The sequence below is a fragment of the Ochotona curzoniae genome, unplaced genomic scaffold, assembly GCF_017591425.1.
Source record: "Ochotona curzoniae isolate NIBS_2020 unplaced genomic scaffold, NIBS_Ocur_1.0 contig_3190, whole genome shotgun sequence".
Lineage (NCBI taxonomy): Eukaryota > Metazoa > Chordata > Mammalia > Lagomorpha > Ochotonidae > Ochotona > Ochotona curzoniae.
Genome location: NW_024465751.1, coordinates 2,139,048 through 2,163,269, shown reverse-complemented (window position 1 = coordinate 2,163,269; position 24,222 = coordinate 2,139,048). Strand labels below are relative to the sequence as shown.

The 24,222-nt window shown below is 41.3% G+C and overlaps 1 protein-coding gene across 3 annotated transcripts in view; it reads left to right on the top strand.

Annotated features, from left to right (window-relative positions):
* The first annotated feature begins 2,184 nt into the window (after positions 1-2,184).
* Positions 2,185-24,222, top strand: part of PHF20L1 (PHD finger protein 20 like 1) — a 69,263-nt gene continuing 47,225 nt past the window's right edge. The window contains exons 1-4 of one of the 3 annotated variants that reach the window (XM_040979260.1): positions 2,185-2,422; positions 4,270-4,389; positions 20,038-20,209; positions 20,329-20,413. In XM_040979260.1, the coding sequence (XP_040835194.1) occupies positions 4,307-4,389; positions 20,038-20,209; positions 20,329-20,413 (340 nt within the window). In that variant the 5' untranslated portion in view covers positions 2,185-2,422; positions 4,270-4,306. Of the gene's footprint in view, positions 2,423-2,612; positions 4,390-20,037; positions 20,210-20,328; positions 20,414-24,222 lie in introns of those variants that run through there. The other 2 variants (XM_040979257.1, XM_040979258.1) reach the window with 2 other exon arrangements.

The window sequence follows — 24,222 nt, the reverse complement described above, 5'->3', positions numbered from 1 at the left end:
AATGTCTTTCTGCGGATGATGCAAACTCCAGAAAGTGCCACTAGCTTACTTGGTTCACTCAAGCCAAATATCATTTACATAAGACCTCGTCTCCACGTTTTGGTCTTAACTTACCTTAACATGACTCTTCCGTTATGGTAATGGATGAATCATCCTTTGGGGAGGGTTTGGAGAGTTGGGGCAAGAAACTGTATTATCCATTAAGTGTGTACTTTGTTTCTATTACAAACAGCCCTGAGTGCTCAGTGGTGTGCATCATATATATATATATATATATATATATAATACACTTTTTTTTTTTTTTTTGCTTGCTGGCTTGTGGGCCTGCAGGGATTCATCCAGTGTTCAGTAAGACAAAACTCTGGGCTGAAAGTTGGAATAGTCACTGAGGCTGAACTTCATTAGAAACTTCAGGTGGCAAGTCCTCAAGTGCTTCATTAGCAAAGTGAAGGTCTAGTTTCACATTTGGTTCTACGCAGCCTGAGTACATCCTGCAGACAAGGCTCAGCATGGGCCCAGGCACAGTGCCACCGCATGCTGCACCTGTAAAAGGGCTCAGCATTCTGCTACCCCAGAGTCATACTTTCAGACCCGTTCTTTTGTTCACTGGGCAGCTGGTTTTGCCTCCCAGATTCATCAACAAGTATGTCCTCACTTTGGGGAAGGTTATGCTGAATCACATGCAATCCTCCGAATCTCAATACCTGCTCATAACTCATGCTTTTATTTTTCTTACTCTGTGGAAGAGTTGTAGGTTGTGTTCTTGGAAATAAAAAAGGGACAGTATATAAGTTGGTATAAGGTTGATTCATGGCAGACTCTGAGTGACTTACATCCAGGAGTCACCAGACTAATGCGTTTTTGTGAGTCTTTTAACGGGTCAACTTTGAGTCCAGAATATTACAGCCAGGTCTCAGTAGTGATTCTTTGGCTGCTTTGCAGGCTTTTTATGAGCAGTGAGTCCTGGCTCACCACATTCTGCCTAGAACCTAGGTTGCCAAAACACCTCTCATCTTAAGTAGTGCTTTTTCCTGTGCCAGACGTGGAGAAGCTGTTGAGTTAGCTCCTAACATTGTCACTTTATAGAAAATCAAATAGCCACATGCCATTCTACAGTAGGTGGAAAGTAAAAATCCTGTTACATGCCTTAAAAGAGGACTCTAGAAATATTTGTTGGCTCAAGGCAGCCATGGTGCAAACGCTGTCATACATGGAGGCAGGACAGATGCTGCGTAACAACAGCAACAATAAACAAGAACATAAAAATTCACTTAATTTTAAGAAACTGTCTTATTCATTTATATGTTTCCTGGCATCACTAAGATCAGCTTGTAGCTTGGTAGTTACAGTGTAGTAGGTGCTGAATGAATGGCTGTTGAATAAAAAGGTGAGGACGAATATGGATAATTTTCCAAAGCGGAAGCTCAAAGAGACTTCCTTTGCTATTTTTTAACACCACATTGTGAAGCAAAAAGAAAAACACAAGTGTCATTTGTATGCGATGTGGTTCTTAGAGAAGTTGAGAGCCAGTGTAGACCAGTGGAAAGAGAAGTTTCATATCAAGAGTCCTTTGTGATCTGCAGCTCTCTGTCCCCACCGGGAATCCTGTGTCATGGGCCCAGCAGGTACTCCATAAAAATAGCCGTGCATGTCACATCAATGCCTCTAGTTGGTGCACACACAGACACAATGCCCCAGAAATGAGTGCTGTATTCCAAGGATGTGCAGGCTGTGGGCAGCAGTAGGGTTGCACAGCTGCGGAGCTTACATAATACATTTACAGGACAGCCCTGTGTGCAGATTAGCCATTGAGGAAACATTTACTGCACTTTTAACAGTGTCCATTCACTCTAAAAGTGAGGGGCAGTGGGTAACTAAGAAAGTTGTGTAGTGGTTTGTAAATTTGCCCAGGATCCATGTTTGGGGCACCTGCCTGCCATCGCACCAACAGTCACAGTCAGTGGCCTCTTCTGATACTTGACAATGGCCAATGAGGGATTACAGCTCGCGTTCCTCCCTCCATTAACCGGACACTCTCCCGCAGAAGCTCCGCCTTTCCTCGTCGGCTCGTCCAATCGGCGGCGCGGTCCGGGCCCAACCCTCGCGGGTCACGTGCCCGGCGGCCGCCCGCTTCCGGCGCGTCGCGGCCGGGTGACGTCGCGGTGCCCGGCGTCGCGTCAGGGCTGTCCGGTGGCGGCGGCGGAGGCAGCGGCGATGGCAGCGGACTCCGAGCGGGTCTGAGGGTCGGACCCCGCTCAATCCCGCGCGGACTGGATCGGCGCGGCTCGGCGCCCGCACCCCGGCTCGCCGCGCTGCTGCTCGCTGCCCGGGCGGAGGCGGAGGAGGCCCGGGCTGGCCGCCCTGCTGGTGCCCGGCTCGCCCCCGGACGGCCCGGCCGCTGTGCGGAGAGGAGGCCGAGGCGGTAAGAGGCGGCGGCGGGGCCCCGAGGCCGCCGGGCCGCTCCCCTCCCGGGCCCGGGCCCGCACTCCCGGCCCCATTGTCTGGGCGCCCCCTCCCTGCGTCCCCCGCCGGGCCCCGGGCTGTCAAACCCGCGGGAGCCTTCCTGCCACTCCCAGCCTTTGGGTTTTGTTTGTTTGTTTGTTTGTTTTTTTGTCTCACCGCCTTTTTCTGATTTTCTGCTTCACTTTCATCTTGCTAACATTTGCTTTGCCTCCACTTGTCATCTCCCCTACAACTTGCACCGGTCCCTCCGTTTCTGGTCTTTGTTCTTGGCTTGCTGGCTGGCCAGTTTGTAACTCCCACGCTTGCCCTGCGGCTTCTTTTCAGTTGCCACTTTTTCCACCCGCAGATAGTGTTACTTTGTTACCGTTCGTTAGTGCACTCCGGGCCTCTTCCCCGCACTCACCCACCGCCCCCCTGCCAAGAACAAATCTTTGCTTTTGTGGTACTTCGTCCTGGAGTGTCACCTGGAGCTCCAGCCTCCTGACTCTGAAGTTTGATCCTAAAAAAAAAAAAAGTTACTGTAGTTGGTGAACTGCCTTCAGAGTTTTTGATAGGAGGAACAGAAAGGGCCTGTCAATTTCTGCAGCAGCGTTGAAATAACTTTGAAATAACTGTTTCGTAGGACAAGACCTCTTAACATATTAGTTCCTGTGCCCCGAGGATATTCTGGCTAAACTTCAAGTCACCCTTGAACTGGCTCATCTTGGTGGATGCCAGGCCCCCTTCCCCCCCCATCCGCCTGCCCACTGGGCTTAAAGTTTGCCTCTGTGTTCACCAGGAGTGTTCTGCCCCCTACCTAGGGGGTTCTTTCAAACAAGACAGAAGGAACGCTTGGAACTTTACATTTACTGCTGTGGTTTTGTCTGTTTTAAATTGGGACCAAACCATTATATAAAAGATGGCAGTTATTTTTAAAAAGCTTTGGCTACAGAGACCACAGTCTTAGGAATCTTAATTTTTTTCATGTATTAGGAATCTGCGTGCCTGAGAGGCTTCCCTCCTGGCGGCCTGTGTGTCTTGTCAGGCGCTGTCACAGTATACCCCTTGTAGATGGAGGCCCCTCAAGCCTCCTGCTCACGCGCCTGTTCCCACAAGGTCGGTGAAGACTTCACAGTTGAGTGACCGGAAGATGCCTCCTCTAGCTTCTGGTTGTAACATTACCACCACTTTTATTATCCGTGTGGACACTGCACATTGAGGTTTTCTAGAAATGAGTTCTCAGAGTATAGGAAGTCCATGTTTTTGCTTGTTGAAGGTGAAGTTTCCTTGGAGTCTGTTGACATGGTTGAGTCAGCGCTGCCCAGGTGAGTTCCAGGCGGCGGACAGTCTCCGCAGTGTTGTCAGAGCCCTTGCTGGCACAGTTCTGCAGCGTGGCCTCCGACCACGGTCGCTTCCAGCGTCTTGGGTGGTGTTTTTATTGCAACACATTCGGTAAACATTTCTTGAAACTAACTGAAAAAATTGGATTAACTTTTTCTCTGAGGAATTTCGGTAGCTATATTACAACTTTCTTCATCTTTCAGAAAGAAAAGCATTTTCAACTGTCTTTGTGGACACTTTTCTTGGACATTCCAAGTGAAAAAAATAAAATGAAGCATTTTAGTCATTAGCAAGTTTCGAGGAGCCATCTATTATTTCCAAGTAGTTCATCTTTTCTGTGTCATTAAAAACAATAATTATCAAGAATGCCTGCAAATTGCACCGTGCTTTCCTTTGGCAAGTGTGTGCCTTGTGTGTTGTGCAGTCTCCCCTCTCTCCTCCCTCCCTGTTGCATGCTGGCAACTAACTGTCTTTTCCGCTTTTGAGGTAGTGAAGAGAGCTTATCGGAGGACGCCCCCTCAGGATGAGTAGGAAACCTCCAACCCGTCCTGGAATCACTTTTGAGATTGGTGCTCGTTTGGAGGCCCTGGACTACTTACAGAAATGGTATGCAAAGTCTGGAACTTGGACCTAAGTCAGACACGTAGCCTTGCCCGTGAGCATGCTGACCCACTGCCGTGGACTGCCTTGGTTGTGGCACGAACATCAGTCCTCACACTGCAATATACATATGCCTTTTTTTTTTCTCAGTTTTCTTACTGTTCAGAGTTTTTAGGTTTGAGATGGAAAACTAGGCAGAGTTAGTCATACATTCATTTTAAGGGTTTGAGAACTGGAAACGGTTGTCTAGAGTGTCAGATGTCGAGAGAGTAGCAGCACCATTGTGTATTTAAAATGAGCTGTGCTGGTGGATCGGAGAGAGGATTCATGCCAGTGACCAAGCATAAGGTAACTTTTGACGTGGATTTCTCTTTTTGCTCTCTGTCAGAAAGCACGTCAGTAAGTTTCTCGGTGTTAATGTAGTCTTTTCCTGTAGAGCATCCTCACCACTCAGTGTTCCACCTGAAATCCCGCTGTAGCTTAGCCTGCTGTGGCAGAGGGCAGGGTGCTGCTGTCCGGACTGCCTGTTGCTTCCTCTGCTGGCTGGCTGTGTATCTCCCCTCTGCCTGCAGTGTTTCCCTTACACTTAACATTAAACCCCAGTTTGGACAGGAGAGAAGGGAGACAGTACACGGGGGTCCCTACCTGTAGGGGGAGTCAGGAGGATGCCCCTCTGCAGGGCCGGGTGTTTCTCCTTCAGGTTAGCTGGCTCCTAGCCTGGCTGTCGTGGCATTCATCTTGCTGCTGACATCCTCAGCCTGCCAGCGTCCTGGACCAGCAGGCACACTGCAGAGGCTCCCTTGCAGGTGCTGTCTGCTGCTTCTGCAGCCTGGTTGTTGGATCAGGGGCCCAGTGTGTTAGCAACACTAGGACTTCAAACCTCATGGCAGATTCCCCACAAGCTGAGTAAGCATTTTGTAGATTTGCTTTTGATTGATTTGCATGAAGTCAACCTCCTGGGTTGCCAGTGTAGGTTGAGAAATCTCATTTAGTCACAGCATTTGACTGCATACTGTTTTGTTTCTTAGTGTCTGGGTAAGAGCTCAGCATACTGCCCTGGCTGCCAGCTTCATGGCCTTTTTCTTAGCTTCTGTTCTGGTGCAGCTCCAGGTGGGAAGGTAGTTACTTGGCCGTACTCTTCCAAGCCACATGTCAGGGATGGTCCTTTTGGGGACCTTAATTGGTCCTTGCATCAGAAGGAGAGCGCACAAAGTTCAGGGCGGGTTTGAGGGACAGCTTCAGGCCAGGCACTAGCATTCTTCCTACTGTGGAAGTAAAAAATGTCTCCAGATGTTGCCAGATGTCCACTGGGGGCAGGGTGGAAGTGCTCCCTGCCGAGAAGGACTGCCTCAGGTTGTGCAGCAGAGGGACAGCACGGGGCAGTCAGCTCTCTCAGTGCACACTGAAGCCAGAGAGGCCGGTGCTCTCGGGCGCACAGCTGGGGATCTGTGATGAACGGAGTGTTTCAATTCATTCTGATGAGCTCTGGGATGGGGGTCTGGAGTTAGTTACAAATGTTCTTCCACCTCGCTGGCTTTGTGACCAACTAGTTAATTCATGAAAAGTGTTCTCTCACTTCTCAACCAACAGTTAAAATTCAGCCAGCTTCCAGTTCAGTACATAGTTTCATATTTCTTTTGGTAGTTTTCAGAGGTAATAACATAATTTTGATACTAATGAGAAACTTACTTTGGGTGGCCAAATGTTCCCTAAGGTAGTAGCTGTTAAATTTATGAGCCTGTAATTTAAAAGATCACAGTAATAAAGAAACTACTTTTAAAACCATGCCTGAATGCATCTCTGGTATTCTGTGCTTTAAGACTGGAATACCGGAAGGTGGGCCTCCTTACCAGGGGCTTGCTAAGTGCTTCAAAATGGACGACTGTGCACACAGGTGTATCTGTGTACTGAAATACAATTTTTAAAGGTGTGGTAATAGTCTGTTGTAATGAAACATGCTGAAATAATCATCATGATGGTCATTGAAATGTCATCAGTTTGTCATGAGCTCATTTGTGTGACTATTTTAATTAAGACAATCATTGATATTATAAATTCACATACTAGTTAATTCAAATAAGTGCTTTTTTTATTAATTTGCTTATTACCATCAGTAGTTTTCAAGAACTAGTCAGGTTTGGGAAAGCCTTAAGTTAAGCTCTAAGTGGTTTTTCATAGGGAAACTATTAAATTGCTAAGATATGGGGTATGAAATGTAAAAAATTTTATTTCTAAATAGGTAACATTTTTCTTCCTTTCCTTCTACTTATATTTTGTATTTTCTGTAAATTCAAGGAAGTTTTGGTTTTGCCTCAGATACACGTATCAGATCATCTTATTCTTGAGAACTTTGACATTCCGATAGAGAAGAATTCATCATTGGACACGCAGTGATGAGGGTGGAAGTGATCTGGTACCTGGGATGCCCGCGTTCTTCCTGGAGAGCCGGGCTTGAAGCCCCTGTGCAGCTCTCAACTCCAGCTCCCTGCAGTGCAGACCTAAGGGGCGGTGAATGCTTGCTGTCGTGGTTGGGCCCTTGCCACCCGCAGCAGAGGCCAGCGTTGACTGCCATGGGCCCTGGGGGGGCGGTAGAGGGTCCTATTTTTGTCTTGCGGTCCTTCTGTCTCAGTCCCTCTACCCCTCAAATCAGTGTTGTTGTTTTTGTTTCTAAGGATTCGTTTTCCTTGTAAAGTCAAATTTACAGAGAAAAGGAACTACAGAAAGGAAGATCTTCCGTCCAATGATTCACTTCCCAAGTGAATGCAGCTGCTCGAGCTGAGCGGAACCAAAGCCAGGAGCCAGGAGCTTCTTCTGGGTCTCCCATGTGGGTGCAGGATCCCAAGGCTTTGAGCTGTCCTCAACTGCTTTCCCAGGCCACAAGCAGGGAGCTGGATGGGAACTAGAGCAGCCGGGACACGAGCCAGTGTCCTTATGGGGGTCCCAGTGCTTGCAAGGCTATAATTTAGCCACTAAGCCATAGTGCTGGGCTCTATTGCTGTTTTTAAATACATGGAATTAATATTCTTTCCTCTTTTTTTTTCTCTCTTTAAAAAAAGTTTTTTTGCATCCATCCATACTAAATGCCTGATCTTTTATTCAGTTCAATTTGAAAAGCATTGAGTCATTTAATATTAAGTTTGAACTATTGTGGCATTAGACAGGTGGGAGGAAACAGAAATACAAATCCAGCTTACATGAAGTAGCATATTCGTTTTTGAGAAGTTATCTTAACATCAGTTGATGCATTACCTTTTAAAGCAGGGTTTTTTTCCTGCAAGGATCCAATTGGATCTATAACATCATTTGTGAGTCACACAAAATTATCAGTGTATGAATTAGCCTGCTATAAATTTATTGAATTTCAGGTCCCTTGTGTGGTTACCTTGCAGGGAGGGCAACACAAAATAATTTATGGACCCTTGCTTTTAAAAGAAGTAATAATGGAAGAAGGTAACAGTGGACCATGTAAAATGCATTTTTAAATTCTCTGTGTAAAATGTTTTTCATATATAAAAAGGGTAAAGGCAAAATAGTTTTAATATTTTTCCTTGAAGTAGTCTGAAATCTTAGTAAACTGCAGTTAAATTCCCGCTTTCAAGCTTGAACTGGCTTCTTTTTATTATTTTTAAGATTGTATCTGTTTGAAAGAGGAGAGAGTGAGAGAGCGCTGGTTCACTCCGGTGAAAGCTGCAACAGGCAGATTGGGGCAGGCCACAGGCGGGAGCTTTAGCTGGATTTCCTGCATAGATCGCAGGGGCTTTCCTCAGACCATTAACCGGAAGCTGGCTTAGAAGTGGGGTGCCACAACATGAATGCCCGTGTTGCTGACTGTGGCTCTACCCACTGTGCCTTAACATTGCCTTGAGGTAGCTTTAATTTAATGGAAACAATGTTTTTTTCCCCCTACAAAAAGCATATTGTTATGGTTGAGTAAAACAAATTACATATTCAGAAGGATACTTTATCCTTAAAAATCTGCTTTTTCCCTTTAAGTAGCAGTTTACTTTTTGTTTTCTAACTGCATAGGAGCACTCACCTGGGGTAGGTACGGGCGGCCGTGCTGAGTGTGGGATCTGCAGGCCAGCTCTAGTTCCAGTGTGTTTGTTGATACTTGGAGCTCTTCTTAATGAATCTAAATCCCAGTTGGTATTGTGGGTTGTTTTCACGTTTGAAAATGTTACAGTTTCCTTAAAACTTTTTTAACTTCTTCCTCGGTGATCTTCATAAAGTCTTTTACCTGCTAATGGTTAGAGCCAGGATAATCAACCATTTTCTGTCTTTTCTCCATTGTTTTTCTCCGCTTTCATCTCTGTCCATTCAGAGTTTGGCATTGAGCTTACAATCTCTTGCAGGCAGTAACAAGAATGTGTTGGGACAGGAACATGTTGGAGAGGGCAAGTGCAGGAATGTTACACTAGATGCTGTAAATGGAAGGGTTTGTGTTCAGATGCTTACTCAATAAACCTGTAGATATGGGTAAGTCCTTTATACTGATGTACTTATCAAAAATGGAGGCAATATAAATGGCATTTACTTACAGATTAAATTTCAACGTCACATTTTACTAATACTTACGACTAAAGCACTAAGCAACTGAGGAGGCGAGGTTGGAGGCCTGAAGACTTACGTGTCTTTATTTTCCACTGTAGCTTTAGTGCTAATATGAGAGTGGTAGAGAACACATGTCATTGTAATAAATCACAGTCTTTTTGAGGAGATGATAAACTCCGACTTCTGTAAAGTTTTAGAGGTCACAGCGTACCCTTGCAAATATTTAAGGATCTCATGATTCTGAATATTTTTCAGTAAGAAAGTGAAAATATAAAGCTGGTTTTGACTAACTTAGATTCTGTCTTTATAATTAAAATAATTATTCTAGTGTATGTGATTTTGTTATAAAAACAGCAGATAAAATAATATACTTTGGTTTTAGAAAAAGTTTGAAACATAGAGTCAATTTAAAACATTCAGATGAGTTCTGCTCCTCTGACTTCTTTTGGACTATTTTTATTTAATTCTCTTCTAGATCTAAAGAAAAGGAAATGAAAGATTAAAAAAGGTGGAGATGTCTCCAAGTGTCAGAATTTGATAGAACAGTATAAATTTGAATTGGCAAATGCTGTTTCCACACTTTGGGAGTATTTTGAACTATATGGAGCATTGGCAAATGTGAGTTTTTAAGATGTTGGACAGAACTTTAATAGGGTGGGAAAATTGAAATTTAAATTTTAGCAAGTATGAATACTTTCCGATTCAAAAAAAAAGTACATGTTTTTCTGAATAAACAAATTGATGTTTTTTGAATTGGTTGAAGCTGCTCAGGGGACAGGTGTGGAGCGCGGTGTGGTCCCTGCTGGAGGAGAGCACTCCTGAAGAGCAGTGCGCAGGTCACGTCTAAACATTAACCCAGATGAACTTGACATCTGCACCAGTGTGATCAGTAGTTGCTTACATGAATGACATTTTTCTGGTACATTGGATTTTGCCAAATCTGTGTGTATCAGAGAAATAATGATTATTATTTCAAAACTTTATTTCATCTGTAAATTATACTCAGAAAAAAATGTACAATTACATTTATAATAATATCAGAATAATTAAGTTATGTTCATATTCTTATAGGAGACTTATCCATGAACACAAGGATGAGGATCCTTTCTGGAGTTCAGATTGCATCCAGAAGATTCACTTTCGGATGCTAGAATCATTATTTCTGAGATTGCTTGCATTCAAAGTCGTACCTTTGTCTCTTCACGTCTAAGTTAAATCATTAAACAGCTCTGTATCAGTGCATACATTTTGGTTCTTTAATTTTTACGATTTCCACAGGAGTAAGCTCCATTAATCCCTTTAGACAATGCTTAGGAAACCTCCCATAACCCCACCCCTTTACAAAACTGTGAAAAACAAAGAATAGAAATGGGGATAGAATGGACTGACTTTAAAATATACCTGGTTTTGTTGTACTTGCCCATGCCCTAATGTTCTTCCTTTCATTGTGTGTGTGTGTTTAATAGAACATTTTCTGATCCATAAACTTTTTTGCTTATCCTAGTTTTCTTGAAAAGCAGAGAAAAGAAATATTGGAAAAAAATATATTTAACCTGAAATCAGAAAATAGGAGTTTAGTGCTGTTCTGCCATGAATTCTGTGACTGTGAAGAGGTACTTTTCTGCTTTAATGTCCTTACAATGAAAATGCTGTAGTTTTTCATTTCTTTGGTATATTTCACCCTATTCTGGGGTGACAGGTTTTCTCATACTACTTTTAGATGAATAAACATAGTTGAAAGCGCAAGTAAGGTGGACAAGGAGAACTTGAATATTGCTTGTAGTGACTGATCACAGAAGGGAAATGAGTTGAGAAAAATAAGTAAAATTGGAACCACAGATACACAGATTTGAAGAACTTGTGTTGGGCATGGAGTCTTTGAGTCAAGTGCAGTGATCTCTGCAGGCCGTTGCTCCCGTGGAGGTTTACAGCAGCCTTCAGTTAGCTCCACGGGCTCACGTGCTTCATCCATCCTGACCCCCAGCCTGGTCTAGTGCCATACATGTCCGGCATGGGTAAGGGCTCTTCGTAGCCAGCAAGTCATTTCCAGGCCTGCCAATCCCCAGAGAGCCTTTATCCTGAGCTGATTTTAGAATCCAACCTCCAATCTAATTTTTTTAATCTTCAGAAACTTAACACTATTACACAGTTCAGAGGTCTAGGACTTGGACCTAGACCAAAACACTGTGGTGTGTTTTGTGTGCCTGAGTGTGCATTGGATAATGGCAAGGAATGGGCTAAGAGAAAAGAGTTTTATTTGCTCCTCTCACTTTTGATTGAGATGCAACCATCAGATGTCACACACATCTCTTTTTTTCATTACGTCATTCCTGCTGACGCTATGTGCTGCGGGAGCTCACACCTGGCACATCACATCGGATAAATGGTGGCTCTCTTAGTGAGGATTTGATTAAAACCACTTGCTGGGAAATAGTTTATCTTTTACAGCAGTTCACGGAAAAGAAAGCTTTGTGATTTTACTTGTGCTGAGTCTACAGAATTGCCACCTGCTGCTGCTTGCATGGCTTTGGTATTGTTATAAATGATTTAAATTGAGGGAGAAAATAGAGTCTCTCTTTTTTAAACATTGTTTATGTAACTATATGTTGAAGAATTACTGACTAAATTTCCAAAGATTGTTAATAACTAAGGATGTGCTTAAAAGTTAAAAATTGATATGCAAGTGTTTGGGTATTTCAGTAATTTTAATTAATTCAGCTTGGAAGATTCTTTAAGCATTTAGAAACAACATTATTAGTATTTAATATTCAGAGTGTCTGAAAAACCTGTTTTCTTATTCCCCTGAAAAGCTTTCTTCAATTAAAAAGGAATGTGTTTATAGTAAATCACTATTCATTAAATTACTGTTGTTAGATACCTACATGAAATTATATCATAAGACCCAATGTAATGATGAAATAAAAGATGCTCAACAAAGTTTAGTGAACTTTGACTGGTTTGGAAAAAATGAACACAAAACTTTCAGAGATACTTTGAAATGTCTGGTCAATGTTACAGATAATTTTAGAGATTGAATTGAACCGTACTGGTTGAAAACCAAGCATAGACTTTTATCAACCTAGATGAGCAAGTTGAATTTCATTTTCAAACTTAGGATAGTTCGGTAAGTATTGTTCTTTTCTCAAAATGATTCATTTTATTTATTTCTTTGTATTTGGGCAGCAGAATGAGTACCCATCTGTTAGTGCACTGCTCAGATGCCCTGCAGTGGTCCAGGAGGCCAAAGCCGGGCACCGGGGACTTAGTCCAGAACTCCAGCATGTGAGGGGTCACTGCTGTGCGCAGCAGGCAGCTGGGAGTGAACCTAGGCATTGAGATGTGGGACAGGGCTCCGGACCACTGTGCTAACTGCTAGGCCAAACACTTGCCCCTGGTTCATTTTGATAATGTGATTTTTTTTAAATACTTAGGCATGGTTGAGATGCAGTGTTCCTTTTGTTTGAGGGAATTTTAATAAGCAAACAGAAGGGCCTTGTTCTTAGTCATTTTATCCATAAGTGGCTATTTATTTTGTACAATAAAATAAAAGCTATTTTGCATATCCTTTGCATTAATAAAGACCAACTTCTTAGACATGTTGTTTGTATAAGAAGCAGGATATGAAAATTGCAAGGAAAAAACCTCATCATTTATTATTCGTTTTTTACCTGCTTTTGGTCCTCTTTAAAGAGCCCCTATAATTGTAACGCTGCAGCGTGGCAAGGGCTGATACTGTTGCTTGGAAGATGAAGATGCTGCAATGATTAAACCCAGAGATCTATGGATGGAAAATCCTGATTTTAGGAACCCATCACTTACTGCCTCTCTTAACTTGACCTGATTGCTGAATCTTGCAGATTTCTTTGCCTTCCTTATTTGTTCCTTGTAAAGATTTATTTTTGTTTTATGTGAAAGGCAGAGTTAGTGAGAAGGAGAGAGCACGAGCTCCCATCCATTGGTTCACTCTCCAAGTGGCTACCACGGGCAGTGGCTGGTCCAGCCTGAAGTCAAGAGCCTGGAAGGGAGAGACAGAGAGAAAGCTCTGCCTGCTGGTTCACTCCCCAAATGGCTGCAGCAGCCAGGGCTGAGCCAGGCTGAGGACAGGAGCCTGGAACCTTGCCTGGATCTCCCACATGGCTGGCAGAGCCCAGGCTCTCAGGGCAGAGTAGTGGAAGCTGGATTCTAGGTTGACCAGCTGGCAGTTAGGAGTGCTGGTCCAGCAAGTAGTATTTTAACCAGTGGTACAATAGTTACCCAACAAATTTACCTTTTAATTACAGTTTTCATGAACTTTTGCTAGCCTGTGTCACTTGCATGGATGGTAAGAGTCAAAACATGGGGTTCGTCTGCTGCTTTCTGGGCACGTTAGCGAGGAGCTGGAGTGAAGTGGAACTGCTGGAACTTGAACTGGCCCATATATAGGATCCCTGCATTGCAAGCAGCGCGTTCACCCTCTGAGCCACTCACTGACCCCTTTGACTCCCTTTAACAGTTTGGAACATGATAATATGCATGCAAGCCAGTGCATATTGATCGCTTGGCATGGTCTATTTACCACTAAATAAACATTAGCTTTAATAATAATATAACTATAACTTCAATTGCTTTTAAAAATTGAGTCAGAAAAACGAGCAATGTAAATTCTGATCACTAGGCATATGCATATGAACAAATGTCAGTATTTGTAGTAATAAAACCGAAGTGTTAACTACCAGGAATGAGAACTGAGTAAGTAAGTGCAGTGTGCTGAAGCCTCGGAGCCTCGCAGGCATTGCAGAGTCTGAGCCTGCAGAAGCTGGAGGACATTTCATCTGGGAAACTTTGGATCTCATACTGCTGTTGGGAAGAGTGTTTTATTAAAGCAGGAGAGCGATACTTAAAGGTTTAATGTGTTCCTGGTGGAGGAAAGGAACCAGTGCTACGGCCTTGGCGCGGATTACTTTGAGCTGATTGAAACAAAGTGTGGGGCCCAGCACAGCAGCCTGGCAGCTAAAGTCCTTGCCTTGAACGCGCCAGGATCCCATACAGAAGCACAGAACTTTTAAATACAGCAGTAATACCAGGTGACATTGTTGAACTTTTAACCTAAGAGTGAGTGAGCTGTGCAGTGCCTCCAGGAAGCCAGGTTTCTCAGGAGTTACTAGGTTGGAAGAATGTGGTGTTTGCCTTAAATTATGGTCCATAGTAGATTTTGTTAGTAAGCGATAATTGTTCTAATCATCATATGAATGGCGGTTTTTAGCCCCTTTATATTTTACATGTTTTTGTCACTTATTATAAACATCATTGAATTTGTGAAGTTTTTACCCACAAACTCTTGAATAATTAATCCTAGAATTTTGGAATTTTGCTAATATTTAGGTTATATTACCATCTTTTAAAGCTGAAAGGGTGACCTTGTCTGAGAGAGTGTCCTGACTTAGCAAACTGCAGAGTCATGTGGCTCTACCGGCTTCCTGTGTGCCAGTGTAACGTGGCTCTCCTGGCTATTCCATTACATTGTAATCGTTGCTTTTCATTTTCTTTGTTAAATTAATGAGGTGTAAGTTTAAATGAGTTAGAAATTTTGTTGTCTTACCAATATAAGCAAAACAGCATATAGTGTCAATAATTTGTGTGGGTCATTTTAACAAATGCTTTTGTCTTTCTGATTGGCATGGTACTCGTCTAAGTGACCAGTGCAGTCTGATGCTGCTGGACTTCTGAGAGCATGTCCGAGGTTCTCAGTGAACCTGCGTGCCCTGTCATGTGTCCATAAACTCTGTCCCTTGGTCTGAGTGACAGATTACAGGTTGTAAGGATTCTGGTTCTTCCGAAAGTTCAGGAGAAAAGTGTATTATGAAAAAAATATATATGCTTAGGTTTAAAGTAAATTTTGCACCAAAATAAACATTTTTACACATTTTTTATTTTGAAAAATTGAGCAACAGGAGTCAACAGCTTCTGTCTGCTGGATCTCTTCTCCAGTGGCTGCAACAGCTAGCTGAACCTGGTTGTAAAGGGATCTGGAACTCCAGCTGGGTCTCCCACACGGGTGGCAGGGACCTGCGTGCTAAAGGCGTCTGCTGCTGCCTCCTGCAGAGTGGCCGGAAGTTGAATCATGAGCACAGTAGCTGGGACTTGAACCAGAAGTGAGAGAGGATGCTGGCATTGCACGCCATGTCTTAACCTGTGACACATTTACCCCTTCAGTTTACCTTTCAATTCCAGTTTCCATGAACTTTTAATAGACTTTCCTGTTGTTAGGGGATTTTTCTTACTTTGTCATTGATTTTTGCAATATGAGAATCTGGATATATCCTTGGTGTACCAGGATGGGTTTCTTAAATTCAGGTGATTTTTGTTTCATCATCATTACATTAAATGCCAAGGATTTTTAAATAAATCTTGTAATCCTGGACACCATTCCTTTCTGTTTCATCCAACAATAATGGACTACCCACAAGGTTGTAGAAATTCTTGTCTGCCTACAGTCCCCTTTGAATATCTGGTTAAACTTGGCAATCAAAGAATACTTAGACTAGACCAGACAGAGAGCGTTTGCATTGCAACTTCAGGTAAGTTACAGAGCTCTGGCTTGGTGCGTGCGTCAAGACCTGCCAATGGGAAGTCGTCAACAGTGGCAGCTAGTACCGGAATTCAGCTGTTTAGAGATCTCGTCTTGTCCTTTCCTTTTTGCAAGTCCCAGCAGTTGGTATTGTAGGGAACTGATACATATTCAGTGTATAGGAAACCTCTTTGGTCACTGTCAGGTTCTGAAATGGATTATGTGTCCGTCAGAATCTCTAGATACTGCTGCTCCCTGACGAGGGCATTTAGGGTGAATTACTTGTTATTTCCAAGGGCATTGTTTGTTATTTTTCTTGTGAATTGTTAATTTTCTAAGGGTAAACTCTGTTCTCCAGGATTTAATTATAAGATACGAATAAGTACAATGTAGACCCAAGCAATCTCATTCTCTGCCCAAGTAAATAGAACCTAACTGGTGTGTGCCTTTTGAGTGTACAGTAGCAAAGGAGGTGGAAATTTTATGATATTTTGTAGTAACGGTTGATAGGTAGAAGAGCTGTGTAGAATTTGAGCCATGAGGATCCCTACTTTTTATTTAGTGTCTGTTTTGCTTCCTTGTCAAACCCTTAAGCATGCCAACTGAAATTGTTTTCCTCTTAGTGCTGCCACTGTTGCTATTATCTTATTTCTGATACTTTGAGTCTCCATCTCCCACTTTGTAAATGTTTTCCCCAAATCATTTGTGAATGTCTGGGTTTGAACCTAAACTCTGTTATTTGACAGTTTTCTCTGATTAAGCCTTTAAAAAAATTAACAGAACAGAAACATTAACGCTACATCTTCCAAATTTAGTAAGAAAAATGTTTCATTCATTTCACAGTTAGTGCTAATGAAGGGTAAACAATATCTCAAAATACTGTTGTGCTTCAACATAGAGACACATTTGTGAATACCTCTGTTCAATATTGTTTTGCTTGCACTCAGTGTATCCAAACAACTTTGTTATGGACCATCTGCTGGAACAGGGAAATCATCTCAGTGTATAGGACTGTATTTTGAATTGCCATTTTGTGCATTTTCAATGTATTGCAAAACTTGATGATCTTTCCCACTTAAAATGTAGCTAGAGAACCAAATTAAATGTAAACTTTAATTGATTATAGAATAGATGATCATTTCAATGGCTTGCTAGTTCAGGGTCTCCCGGGTCTTATTTGTTTTTTTACCTACCCTAAGTGCCTGTAAAGTATCTTGCTAGATATTCGAATGTGTGTGGAATGAATGAACAAAAAGTTAATGTTCTTGCTAACCTTAACTCCTAAACCTTAATTTAACCTTTATATTTGATTAGTAATCATTATAAAATTCAAATAGGGTATTACTATTGTTTAATTCTGAACTTTTCTCCCAACTATTCCTTTCAGATATTTGCATGGAGAATATAATAAGCTATAGTTTGTCATGAAGGGTTGTCCTAAAATATGATAACATAATATATATATATATGATATAATAATCCTCCCATCCAACACAATTTGGAATATTTTAGGAAAACCACAAGTTATTTAAAAATACAGTCTAGGTTTAAATTACTTGAGCTTGTTTACATTTTGATTTTCTCAAAAACTGAATCATGTTATGATTATTTAACTCTTGATATGGACTACTCTAAAGAAATGTTTCCTGTTATTTATTTCTTTGTATTGGAAAGGCAGATTTATAGGGAGAAGGAGAGACAGAGAGATCTTTCCCTGGTCACTCCCTAGATGGCTGCAGTGGCTGGAGTTGAGCCACGTGGGCTTAGGGTCCCAAGGCTTCAGGCCATCTTGTACTGCTTTCCCAGGCCTTGAACCAGGGACCTGGATGGGAGGTGGAACAGCCAGGACATGAACCAGTGCCTGTCTGGGATCCCACACATACAAGCCATTGAGCTGTCATGCTAGCCTCAGAAATGTTTCAAATATGTAATACATATGTGCATAATGAAGAAATGTAGAAAGTAAAACCCTTATTTTTAATTTAAAATTTAAAGGATATGAGCACTTCTCAGCCTTTTGGCAGAGAGAAAGTGTAAAGAATGTGATAATAAATTAAACATGTGAAATTAGAGTCCTTTCTGAGAGGTATGTCAATTTCAGTCATAGAACATTTCTTTATGGTATATTAGTAACTAATGAATGCTGAAAAATAAAGCCTCGTTTTGTTCGCAGTTTCCCCTAATGCTATGGACAGTTTTTATGTTTTCTAGCCAGTACAACGCAGATAAACAAAAGCAGAGCAGAATTACAGAAAGCAGGCAAGACATGGATTCTAAGTGCACAGGCTAGGCATGTGCAAATATGTTAATCACCTAGACCCTCTTATTTTCATGCTAATCTTGGACAAAAGTTCTCTCACCCACACCCACTGCTTTTAAAACCTGAGATCTAAACTAACCTTATCGTTGAGTCAACAGGTTTTTCAATTGTGAGGTGTGCTGATTGTCATTAATTTCACTTCAACCTGCTGAACATCAAATAACTATTGTGTAGCGTGTAACAAAGAGATACTGACTGAGGGTACAAACACAAGTGTATGTAACTCGGTGATTGCCAAAATCCATGTGTCGGAGTAACATTGTTACACCGTGTTCCTTGACTTTTTGCTGTCCTGATAAATGTTAATGAATGTCCCATGATGAAAAGAGGCACATATTTTCTTCAGCTTGGTAACTTTGAAAACTTTTTCTCAATCTTGTTGACAGCACCAAGAAATCTTTCAATAAAGAAAGCAATTTAATTTAATTAATTTTACATCCACTGTTTCTCCAGTACCCTTGGTTGTGCTTTGTGCACACCAGTGTCTCAAGATGTAAAAAGTACTGCTTGAGAACTTGTACGGTAAAAGTTACAACAAGACGCGTGCTGTGTGGCAGTCTGAGCACAGGAGTGCCGTGTGGCAGTCTGAGCACAGCAGTGCCGTGTGCCAGTCTGAGCACAGCAGTGCCGTGTGCCAGTCTGAGCACAGGAGCCGGGGACGAGGTGTGAATGATGAATGTGCAGAGGAAAGGAAGGGCACACTGGGCTAGGCAGCAAGAACAGAATGCAAAAGCTGAGGTGTGTGGCAGAGCTTGCCACCCCCAGTTCTTGTCATTAGCACCAGGAGGGGTTGACCGTCAGTGAGAAGGGAAACATTCCAGTGACAGGATCAATCTGTGAAATAGGAGGTAATCAGGTCAGAAGTTTGGAATTAGGTGATTTCCAATGTGTCTGATATTTAAAACTACTTTTCCTCAAAGAAAAGAAAGATTACAAATTTCTAAGTAGCTAGAAAATTTTGAGATAAAATTATTCTGGCAAAGTCATCTAATGCAACTCTTAACGCTATGCAATCATACTTGTAAAAAGTTAAGTCATGGGTGAACATTTTTATGTAGTACGTTTGGAATGATAAAGTGATTTTCCTTGTAAAATGCTTCAGGTGAACTAATTTCTATTTTAGCACTGTTCATCAGAAATCGTCAAACACAAAGATAGAACAATCGAATATTATTTTTATATTTAAGATTTTGCTGACTTCTGTTATCACCATTGCTGCTCCTTATAAAATATTGGAAAGTACAGAAAAATATGAAGAATAAGATACATGTACAAGTTAGTGTATTAGTCTTTTTTTTCTAGGCCAATTTTTTCATATTTAAATTCTGTATGCAGTACTTAATTTTGCAGAGCATTTTTCTCCCATATTATTAACTATTTGCAAGTACTACCTTTGTAGGCTGTATTCTAGAATATCGGACACTGATAATATACTTAAGACTTGATGTGTGCAAAGAATGATGCAGAGCTTTACCTTCCTATTGGGAGTGTGTCAATGTTGATTTCTTCTTATTTGGATAATCATTTTGAAAAAATAATGAAGCAAACCCCATTGGCTCTGAGTTTGAAAATATGATCATCATTGTATCAAGAGTTGGCTGTATGCTCTGCCATGTTCACAGCAGCGCTCGTCACAGATTCTGAGATAGGAAATTTGTCTTGTCAAATCAATGGATAAAGAAATGTGACAGATACACACAACAGAATGTTATTCAACCTAAAGAATGAAATTGTGTCATCAGCAAAATGGATGGAACTGGAGGACATCATATTAAGTGAAATAGTGTAAAAAAGAAACATGAAGACTGCATTTCTCTCATAGGTAGAAACCAAAACTAACTGAATACAGAACAATGAGTAGTAAAGACTGGAAAGCACAAAAAGAATAGGTGAATTTGGATAATGGGTACCAAATCAGAATTAAATCTAAGGAATAAATTTCTGGCATTGCTTGATATAGGTGGGTGACTGTAGTTTACGATACAAACAACTGGAGGAGGGGAGCCATTGGGTCCCAAGCATAAAGTAATTTGAAGGAGTATTACAGTGTTGGCTATTCTGATTTCATCCGTGCATGCATATATCGAACTGTGCTGTGGCCCACGAACAGATGAAGTTAATATTAAGGCAATATCATTCATGATTGTAATGGTTAGCAGTGTTTCAGTTAGATCTGTCTGTGCTCCATGTTAAAAAGATCAGAATTTTCTCTTGATAGGAATCTTTTATTTTTGAGGTATCCATCACGAATTGAAAAAATTGACTATGAGGAAGGCAAGATGTTGGTCCATTTTGAGCGCTGGAGTCATCGTTACGATGAGTGGATTTACTGGGACAGCAACAGACTGCGGCCCCTGGAGAGACCTGCACTGAGGAAGGAAGGGCTCAAAGATGAGGAAGAGTTCTTCGTAAGTAGCACGCTTTTTCCATTTGCTGACCTTGCTAGAGACATTCTGACATTTTTAAAAGATTCGGTTAAATTTTCTAAAGACTCACTTTTGGTTAAGAAATATTTTACACTGTTTAGGATTTTAAAGCTGGAGAAGAAGTGTTGGCTCGTTGGACAGACTGTCGATATTATCCTGCCAAGATTGAAGCAATTAACAAAGAAGGTGTGTATTTGAGATGACATGCAAGTGAAACTGGAATTAATAGTAAAACTATCCTGTATTCTAAATTCTGTTGCACGTGACTTGTTTGTCATTATTTTGTATCTTACTGAGTTTCCTGCTAGTCAGTATTTGTTTTAGGATCATTTAATTTGTTAACCACATATTCTCAATCAGATGGCATGTGATTTACTGCTGCAGCAAACTGCTGGAATTAATAAAGGTAAAACACTTAGGCTCACAGACCTCAATTATGTGCATTTAATTTCTACTTCTCTGTTTATAGAACACAGTGACATTTATATGCATCTCAACCAGAGTGCGATGGATGAAAAGTTAGAGAAAGGGAAAGTTGAATCACTCAACTTGCCGGTGGAATGTGTCTATTTTGTGTTTCTAAGGAAAGGGTTTGATGGGTTCCCTTACTACGTCTTTTCCCACTGCCTTTCCTTCCATTCTGTATTTTCTGAACAACTCTTTGGGCATTTGTTGGAATATTAGATACTGAGCAGAAGTTAACTGACATGGTTAAAAATACTGAAAATAAATCGGGTATTTTATTATGACATCAGAATGGGACATCTGTTCTTTAAAAATAGTTAAAAATTTTGAAAATTGTATGTTTTAAGTTTTCATTTAAAACCTTATTTGAAACACCTGTGAGATAGTTACAAATACATTTGCAAGTCATTAATGTATTAACTTTTATTTTTCCTAGGTATTTCTTTTTTTTTTTTATTGATTACATTGCATTATGTGACACAGTTTTATAGGCACTGGGATTCCCCCCTCCCAACCTGCCACCCTCCATGGTGGATTCCTCCACCTTGTTGCATTACCACAGTCAAATTCAGCTGAGATTCTTTCATTGCAAGCATCTACCAAGTCTAAATTCCAGCATCTTATTATCCTAGTGGGTTCAGCGATTTCTTGGTGAGACCATCTCTGGTCTGAACGTAGAGCTGGCAGAGTATCATCCCAATCAATTAAAAGCCCCAACATTACATCAGTAATTATTTATAGTGTTATAGAATTAGTTGACATGGTATTGAATAACCAACATGTTAAAAGAGAGAAAAAAAAAGAATGCAAGTTCTGAACCACATCCTGTGACTTCTACATTGACATTTCAATTATTAGTTTATATACAACTGGTTTTTATACACCTTTAAAATGGCTATAGATTACTATTCAGCTGTCTCATGTCTATTTTAATTTTAGTAATTAGCAGTTTATAGCGTTGAAGCATGATTTTGCTGAACCTGGCTGTTTTTCGGGTAGCCTAATTCTATAATTCTAAGAAGACATATGTCAACAGTTTAGGTGAACAGCTTTAGGAGGGGTGTGCAGAGAAATCTTCAATACCTTAGTGAGGAGTAACTAATATTTGTGTCCCACCCAGTGAGTTACAAGTGCATCCCCACTGACCGTTTCCTGTTCTGTTTCTAAGCTTTCCTTGTTCTCTGTCTATTCTAGGTTTTTTTGTTTATTTGTTTATTTGTTACTTTGTTTTGAGGGGTTTCTGGAGCGATCCTGATGGTCATTGCCATTGAGGGTGGGGACCCAAAGTCAGAACCAGGCAAGGACCAGAGAAGTTCCTCTCCCTAGTTCCGAAGGAAGTTTACTGTTCTGTTTCTGTGGACCGCTCAGTGCTCCTGGTTGTTGTTTAGATGACCTTGGATCCTGCAAGGCAGGATTTGGGCTTCTTCCATCCAATGTGTTAGACCCAAACGGGGGTGGGTGATTTCAGAGTTCTTGGCCTCTGAAGGCACTCCATTTCCCTGTGGTCTCCTTGGCAGTTGGGATGTAGTCCTCGGTGCTCATACTGATAGTCTTTGGTGAGGATCTGGGAGTCTACAGGGTTGGGATACACGCCTCCTCCTGTCCCCCTGCTCCACTCTGGGTTCCCCCCCTACTTTGTGCATATGACCTCCTGTTAAGAGGTTGTCAGGATTGCGCTTGATTCCTCCTGTATGTCTTTGTAGTTTTTCTAATGTCTAATGTTGATTCAAGACTGTTGTCTATGAGTTACGAGTTATGATCTTGATAGGTTATACTTCCTGTCTTCCTCACAACTTCTAGGCTGATGTAACTTTCTATTAAAGTTATTTCTTAAATTTGACCATTTGTTATTTTTAAGAAGGAAGTCACAAGGGACAGTTTCTTGGCAAAGAGAGTATTTAATCAAATTATAAGGGCATTTGTTTTAACTTGTGTGTTGGGAAAAAAAAAGGAAACTCACTAATGACTTCAAAGGGATTTTTCCAGAAATGTGGTGTGTGGACAGAGTAGCAAAGAGACACATCATATTTAAGGAACTCAGATTGTTTGAAGTATTGCTTTAAATAGGAAACAGAATTGAGAGTGGAGATTGAAGGGGAAGGGAAGCACAGATTGACAGAAATGTCTTGTAATCTTGCTAGAGAATTTTATTTTTAGTTGGAGCTTGTGAGAGTCATGAAAGAGATTTAAGCTGAGAACTAAACTAATAATAATCATGAGAGAAAAGAGAAGGTAAGAGAAGATAGAAGAAGCAAACATTGTGGAAGAGACATTCATTAATGCCAGACATCATCATGTGGCTTGGGACACCCGCATCCCAATTCATCCCAACTGTGGCTCTGTTTTTGATTCAGCTTGCTGCTGTTATGCCTTGGAAGGCAAGAGATAATGCACCAAGTACTTGGGCCCTTACCGTCTGCTTGTGAGACTTGGGTAGAGTTGTCTTCTGGCTTCAGCCCTGTCGGAAAGATTTTCTTGCTCTTTCTATCTGCTCTCTCTCCCCCTCTGTGTCACGATTTTAAATGAGTAAATAAGACTGTAGAAATCTGGATATTAAGGAATGTCGTATATAAAAAATTAAATCATAGTGTAATTAGAAATTCTGCTATAACTACAGACATTAATCCAATGTATTTTTCCATGAACTGAAATCTCAGTTATAGTTATGATCTGATTACCATTTACTGCTGAGCTGAAAGGCATCTTAGTCATTAGGGCTTGCCTTTTTCTAGCATGCCCTGTGTCTCACGATAATCTTAGTCTTCTGCAGAGCCATGTAATGGAGCTCATATTCCCTTGTTGTTCTCCCCAGTGTTTAACTCAGAGTTTAGCAAGAAGTAAGCAGTCTCCATAATGTCTGTGAGATCACCTGCTCATATTCAATGCCTTGCATTCAGAAACAAAAGCAAAGCCACCCTCTTGAACTAACTGGTCCATTTGTTTAAAGGCTCTTAATATAGGAAATCTATTTCTATTAGAGGAGGTGTAGTGGTATTGATTACCATCCTTTCTGTTCCAGAAGATTCAGTGAGCCTTAGCAAAATATGCCAAATATTATTTCTTTTTAGATAAATCTCAACTACAGGTATATTAATTTTGTGGTTTCTGTATGACCTGTGTGATGCATGAGTCTGCTTCCTTTCCTCTCAGAAGAAAAGAAATTAGAAAGAAACAAAGACAAATGAAATCCTCAGTTCAGCATACAACAAAAAGAACAAATGTGAACAGTTAGGTGCTTGTGGTATAACCTAAACACACAAAGAGAAGGTACAGTCAGTATTGGTTGGACTCTTTAGAAAGTTTTCAGGTGAGGATGGTCTTTGAGTGGCTTATAGTTAGGCAGACACGGGGAAAGGAGTCCCTGAAAACAAAATAGGACCAGCATGGGCAAGTGCAGAGCTAGCTCAATACCCAAATGGCCGACAGAACCTTCTGGCTCACCTGGAATGCCCTGGTGAAGAGGACAGCCAGGAGTGCTGTTAGAGCAAGGCATGTGTGCGGCTGGCATTCTCAGAACTTCTCCAGCGTGC